The sequence below is a fragment of the Stegostoma tigrinum genome, chromosome 21 (genome assembly GCF_030684315.1).
Source record: "Stegostoma tigrinum isolate sSteTig4 chromosome 21, sSteTig4.hap1, whole genome shotgun sequence".
Lineage (NCBI taxonomy): Eukaryota > Metazoa > Chordata > Chondrichthyes > Orectolobiformes > Stegostomatidae > Stegostoma > Stegostoma tigrinum.
In genome coordinates, this window is record NC_081374.1 from 887,230 (window position 1) to 894,729 (window position 7,500).

The 7,500-nt window shown below is 43.4% G+C and overlaps 1 protein-coding gene across 1 annotated transcript in view; it reads left to right on the forward strand.

Annotated features, from left to right (window-relative positions):
* LOC125462640 (toxin MIT1-like) overlaps positions 1 to 7,500 on the forward strand; it is a 15,664-nt gene that overhangs the window by 84 nt on the left and 8,080 nt on the right. The window contains exon 2 of the mRNA XM_048552868.2: positions 662 to 801. Coding sequence (XP_048408825.1) covers positions 662 to 801 — 140 coding nt within the window. The remainder of the gene's footprint in view (positions 1 to 661; positions 802 to 7,500) is intronic.

The window sequence follows — 7,500 nt, forward strand, 5'->3', positions numbered from 1 at the left end:
AGAGAGAGAGAGAGAGAGAGAGAATATTACAGAGAGAGGAATATATACAAAAGAACGATAGAGTGGCAGAAACAGAAAAAAGAGGCCAAGTGAAAGAAAGAAAGATAGATAAAGAGCAAGGCTGTGTGTGTGTGTGTGTGTGTGTGTGTGTGTGTGTGTGTGTGTGTGTGTGTGTGTGTCTGTGTGTGTGTGTATGTGTGTGTGTGAAAGAGAGAGAGAGAGAGAGAAGGATAGAGAAAGAGGTGGAGAGTTTGGAAGATTAAAGGGAGAGAGAGGGAGGGAGAGATAGAAAGATAAAGAGACAGAGAGAGGAATAGACAGAAAAGGAAAGTGGAGATAAGGGGAGGCAGAAAGTGACTAAGGGAGACAATTGGACAAAGAGAGTAAGATACATCACTAGACAGGCAATAAGGGATGTCATAAGAAATAGATAGAATGAGGCTGAGACATTCAGCGGAAGGGACAAGGAGGGAGAAAAAAACTGCAAGGAGCCGAGGGAAAGAGAGAAAGACAAAGAGAAAGTGATAGAGATAGAAAGGAAAACGGGTATTCCTACTATCAGATTGGCACAGCTTCACGACATTCGAAGAGCAGGAGTTGAAGTGGGAGGGTACAGCTTGTAGGAACGGCTGCTTGATTGTGAGGGTATTTTACAATTCAGCTCAACAGATTGACAGCCTGACTCAGACATCTAACACCGTTCAGACAATGCTCCCGTCTCTGGGTTTCAATATGAGACCTCTGCTCCTCCTAACTTTCTTACTTATAATGAGAACCAGTCCTAGTGTTATTATTACTGGGGTAAGTTTGCATATTTTGTTCAAAATTATATTGATAACTAAATTATTATAAGAGAATGTATTTATTTATTCAGGACAAAAGTATTGTTGATGTTTCTTGGAATCCTTATGCAATATTGCAGTGAAATCAATTCAATCTGTTTACTTGATGAAGATATCGGACATTATAAATAACAGAAACCAATTCCTTTGGGGAACGGTGTCTAATTTGTTTGAGCACTTTTTTTAGAAGTTGCCTGGTGTTGCCTAATGTTCTGAACTTTACAGATGCACACTACATTTTAAATGAAAATTAATAAATTTAAGAAATTCAAAGTCTCAGTCAGAAAGTGCAGACAAAAGTCGGGATTAACAAGAATCCAATGATCTGATTAAAAACAGGGAATGGCAGACCAGAAACATCAATCCAATCATTCGCTTCTTACAGGCAAGAATACTGCTTTGTTTTCCTGAAATTCTGATATTTGCAGATAGGCACAGTTCTGAGGAATTCCTCTGCAGAATTCTGATGTTATCAATTTTAACATTATAAAATAAACCCACAACTACAGCCCAGTCAGTCTAACCTGATGGTGGGGCAGTGATGGGAGAGCAATTGGAATTGATTTTGAGGGATAGAATTAATTTGCATTTGGAGGGAAAAGGTCAATTAATGTTAGTCAGGATGGTTTTGTTAAAGAGAGGTCATGCCTGACCAACTTGACTGAATTTTTCAAAGAGGTGACCAGGTGTGTAGATGAGGGTACTGCATTCGAGGTAGTCTATTTGGACTTCAGCAAGGCTTTTGATAATGTCCGCTATGGGAGACTGATAGTGAAGATAAGATGCCATCCTGAACTGGCTGTGTGACAGGAAGCAGAGGGCAATGATTGAGAGGTGTTTTCCAGCTGGAGTGGGGTCTTACAGGGGTCAGTGTTAGGGCCCTTGCTGTTTGTGGTTTATATAAATAATTTAGATTTGAATGTTGGAGGATTGATCAGTCAGTCAATACATGATATAAAAATTGGTTGGGTGGTAAATAGTGAGGAAGATAGTCCTAAATCCCAGGAGTTTGTAGATGGTTGGACAGAAGGGCTGATCAGTAGCAGATGGAATTCAATCCAAATAAGTGTGAGGTGATGCGCTTGGGCAGGGCAAACAGAGTAAGAAAGTACATGATGAATGGTAGGAACCTGGGAAAAACCGAGAGTCAGAGGGATCTCGATAAACATGCTCAGTGACCTCTTAATGTATCAGGGTTAGGAGCAAATTCCTGCAGATATTGAACCTGTATTGAAAATGACATATGCTGGAGATCACAGAGGATCAGGCAGCATCCACGGGGATAGAACGAGCTACCGTTTCGAGTCTAGATGACTCTTCATCAGAGCAGGTATCAGGGTAGGCGGATACAGGGTTAAAAGGCATATGGGATACTTGACATTGTTAGCTGAGACATAGAGTTTAAGAGCAGGCTGGTGATGCTAGAGCAGTATAAAATATTAGTTAGGCTGCAGCGAGAATATTGTGTACAGTTCTGGGGCCCACATCGTAGGAGGGATGTGATAGCACTGCAGAAGGTGCAGAGGAGATTTACCAGGATGTTGCCTGGGCTAGCAACATGCAGTTATGAAGAGATATTAGACAGGCTGGGGGATTGTTTCTTTTCTAGAGCAGAGATTGAAGGGGCGGCATAGTGTCATAGAGATGTACAGCATGGAAACAGATCTTTCAGTCCAACTCACCCAAGCCAATCAAATATCCTAAATTAATCTAGTTCCATTTTCCAGTATTTGGCCCATTTCCCTCTAAACCCTTCCTATTCATATACCCTTCCATGTGCCTTTTAAATGTTGTAATTGTACCAGCCTCCACCACTTCCTCTGGCAGCTTGTTACATACACACACCACCCTCAGTATGAAAAAGTTGTCCCTTAGGTCCCTTTCAAATCTTTCCCCTCTCACCTTAAACCTATGCCCTTCCAGTTTTGGACTCCCCTTCTCTGGGGAAAAGACCTTGTCTATTCACCCTATCCATGCTCTGCATGATTTTATAAACCACTACAAAGGTCACCCCTCAGCCTCTGATGCTTCAGGAAAGATAGCTCCAGCCTATGCAGCCTCTCCCTATAGCTCAAATCCTCCAACCCTGGCAACATCCTTGTGATTCTTTTCTGAACCCTTTCAAGTTTTACAACATCCTTCCCGAAGCAGGGAGACCAGAATTGCACGCAGTATTCCAATCAGGGCCTAACCAATGTCCTGTACAGCCTCAACAAGACCTCCCAACTCCTACACTCAATACATTGGCCAATAAAGGCAAGCATACCAAACATCTTTTCCACTATCCTGTCTACCTGCAAGTCCACTTTTAAGGAAATATAAACCTGCTCTCAAAGGTCTCTTTGCTCAGCAACACTCCCCAGGACCTTCCCATGAAGTGTTTCAGTGTTAGAGATAATGGGAACTGCAGATGCTGGAGAATCCAAGATAAAATGTGGATGAACACAGCAGGCCAAGCAGCATCTCAGGAGCACAAGTGTTTCAGTCCTGTCCTGATTTGCCTTTCCAAAATGCAGCATCTCACATTTATCTGAATTAACCTCCAACTGCCACTCCTCAGCCCATTGGCCCATCTGATCAAGCTGCTGTTGTACTCTGAGGTAATCTTCTTCACTGTCCACCACGCCTCCAATTTTAGTCTCATTGGCAAATTTACTAACCATTCGTCCTATGTTCACATGCAAATGATTTATATCAATGATGAAAAGTTGATTGAAATGTAAAAATCTATGACAGGCTAGATAATGTAGACAGGAAGTAACATACCCTCCTTGGAATCAATGGCATGGGTAGGGGCTGCATATTAAAGGGAAGAGGCAGGAGGTTTTGAGGGAATGTGAGGAATAGAATTGCACCAAGCGGGTGGTGGGAAACTAGAACTCTCTGGCTGTAAGGGTGTGATAGGCAGAAACCCTCCAAAGATTGAAGAAAAATTTAGATGTGCATTTGTGATGCCAAGTCACACATGGCTATGGGCCAAGTGTTGGGAAATGGGATTAGAGTTGTAGGTGCCTATTCTTGACTTGATGGGCTGAAGGGCCTTTTTCTGTCTGTGGATCTCTATGAATCTATGACTCTACTGTCGGTTCCCTGAAACATGAGTTTGTTTTAATGATGTTGATGTAATCTTGGCCAACATTAACCCCAGTGCTTTCCCTGCTGTAGACTATCTTTACTGAGTCCAACATTGAAATGTTACGAGCCAGGAGTGGAACAGAGAGATGATGGAACTTGAGCTGAACTAAAACAACATTGAAAAACAGGTGGCAAGATCTGACCAGGGAAGGAAGCAATTTGTGAAAGTGGGAAAGTTACAAAAACAAATCCAAGAATGTGAGCAGTCTGAAATGAGGCAGGAAACGGAGGCAGGGTTTGGAGGTCAGTGCCTGAGAGCAAAAAGATGGTGGAGATTTCAGGGGCAACTCTTAGTGTTTGCTCTTTGAAAATTTCAAGATAAAGGGTTAGAATCAAACAGCACCATCCAATGTATTTAACCTTCAAACAGTGAGAATGTTTAACATAGTTTCATAATTCCAAAGCACAATAAATGGCCCTGTATGTCAGACAGAGAATGGATGGAAGAGGCGATATGAACTTAAGAATCTAGAAACACCCATCAAAGTGAGTCTGTGTATGTATTAGTATTTGTCAATGTATCTGTGTCTTTCCCTGTGTGTTTGCATTTCTGTATCAGTGTCTGTGTGTGCACCTAAGTTGTCTGTGTGAGTGAGAGTGTGTGTGTTTGTGCATGTGTATGTGTATATGTGTGTGTGGTTGTGTGTGTATGAGCGTGTGTGTGTGTATGCGCGTGTGTGTTTGCGCACGCGTGTGTGTTTGTGCATGTGTGTGTGTTTGTGCGCGCGTGTGTGTGCATGTGTGTGTGTGTTTGTGTGCGCGTGTTTGTGTGTGTGTGTTTGTGCATGTGTGTGTGTGCGCGTGTGTGTATGTGTTTGTGCGTGTGTGTGTGTGTGTTTGTGCGTGTGTGTGCGTGTGTGTGTTTGTGCATGCATGTGTGTTTGTGCGTGTGTGTGTGCGTGTGCGTGTGCGTGTGTGCGTGTGTATGTGTGTGTGTTTGTGCATGTGTGTGTGTGTTTGTGCGTGTGTGTGTGTGTGTTTGTGCGTGTGTGTGTATGCCTATTTTTGTGCATGTTATTGTGAGTGAGAAGGGAAGGATAGACAGAGAAGAGATGGGAAATTTTCGACAGAGAATGTCTGTGTCAGTTCAAGACAGATAGCGTCTAAAGGTCCCTTGGCACCGCTCCAGTTCCATTGTACTTAATATTTAGCAAACACTGAGGCATCTCTGTGATATATTACATATTCAATTCAGGGAAGCATATTTCACAGGAGGTTGCTGTATCTTGTACCTTACAGCAATCCTTTGAGATCCTGGTCTGGCCTATGTCAGACTGTGAATCTGCACACAGACTTAGGTTAAAGTCTTCAACACAGTGTGCACTGTGACACTCCTGTCTTTACACTTCTACGTAAAGTAGGTTCTCGAATGCAGCCCCTTCAGTGTCGTTTCTAGGATTCTGTCTTCACACAAACTCAATCTAAACTGGTGTCCTCTCGCTTATTGATGTGAAAGTCACGTGATCAGTTTAGGCTTATGCAGTCACAGAATGCAGGCCCAGCATTTCTTGCCCGTCTCTAATTGCCCTTGAGAAGGTGGTGGTGAGCTGCCTTTTTGAACTGCTGCAGTCCTCCTGCTGTGGGTTGACCCACAATGCTATTAGGGAGGGAATTCCAGGATTTTGATCCAGCGACAGTGAAAGAACACTGATTATATTCCCAAGTCAGGATGGTGAGTTGCTTGGAGGGAACATACAGGTGATGGAAGTTACAAGATCATAATTTTACATGAATGTCCTTATCCTACAGGAGGAGGCCATTCAACTATCATGTATTTTCTAGCTCTTTGGAAGGACAGTTGTATTAAATCCCAGCTGCTTTTTCTCCCTAACTGTACACATTCTAAATCCTCAAATGCCACCCAACCTCCTACGGAACTATTTACACAATCATCTTCCACCAGATTATCAGGCCGATAACATTTCTCAGTGAAAAGAAAATTCTCTTCACATTCCCTCTGAATCTTTCGTGAGTGATTATAAATCTCTGATTTCTACTTAATGACCTACTCACCAGAGGGAATAATTTATTCAACATGTTCGATAAAAATCTTTCATCATCTCAGAATGGTGTATTAGATATCTGATAACTGTTTCTGTTCCATGGAGAATATCTGAACCTTTCCAATCTTTCTTCATAAGTGAGGTCCCTCATCTTGGGAAGCCTACTCTGAATCCTTTCTAATACCTTGACATTATTCCTCATGAAATGCCACGATTAACCACAAAAAAGGGAAGCACACGTAAGGTTTAGGAACCTGATTTCAGACTGGGCCCTTGAGGAACATAAGCGAAGCAGGAAAGAACTTAAGCAGGAATTTGGACGGCTAAAAGGAGCCATGAATGTCCTTGGCAATTAGGACTAAAGAGAATAGCAAAACATCATAAACATATATTAGGAGCAAGATTACACTTGATTTCAATGTGTCTTCAACACCACATTCTCTGCCTCCCCCAAGGGGTCTTTGTCTCTCTCAGCAGGCCTGGCAGCATCTGTGAAGGATAAAAATAGAGTTAACGTTTCAGGTCCGGTGACCCTTCCTCAAAACATTTTCCTTCAAACTATTCAGTGACTCTGCCCCAAGAAAAGAGTTCCAAACACACATAACCATCAGAGAAATGAAATCCTTCTCATTTCATCCTTAAATGAGAGACCCCCTGGTTTTCAAGATGTTTGCTCATTCCAGTCTCTCCTACAAAAGCCCACTCTTTATTTTTTAAACATTCCACAGGAGATGGGGGAGAAACTAAATGAATATTTTGCATTAGTGTTTACTGTGGTGAAGGATATGCAAGAGAGAGAACAAACAAAGAACGAAGACCAAAGAAAATTACAGCACAGGAACAGGCCCTTCGGCCCTCCAAGCCTGCGCCGATAAAGATCCCCTGTCTAACCTGCCATCTATTTTCTAAGGGTCCGTGTCCATTTTGTATCAGTGTTATCTTGGATTCTCCAGCATCTGCAGTTCCCATTATCAAAGTGTGAAGCTGGATGAACACAGCAAGCCAAGCAGCATCTCAGGAGCCAAAAGCTGATGTTTTGGGCCCAGACCCTTCATCAGAGAGGGGGATGGGGAGACGGAACTGGAATAAATAGGGAGAGAGGGGGAGATGGACCGATGATGGAGAGAAAAGAAGATAGGTGGAGAGGAGAGTATAGGTGGGGAGGTAGGGAGGGGATAGGAGGCGGGATGAGGTAGTACGTAGGAAATGGATGTGCGGCTTGAGGTGGGAGGAAGGGGTGGGTGAGAGGAAGAACCGGTTAGGGAGGCAGAGACAGGTTGGACTGGTTTTGGGATGCAGTGGGTGGAGGGGAAGAGCTGGGCTGGTTGTGTGGTGCAGTGGGGGGAGGGGAAGAACTGGGCTGGTTTTGGGATGTGGTGGGGGAAGGGGAGATTTTGAAGCTGGGAAGTCCACATTGATACCATTGGGCTGCAGGGTTCCCAAGCGGAATATGAGTTGCTGTTCCTGCAACCTTCGGGTGGCATCATTGTGGCACTGCAGGAGGCCCATGATGGACATGT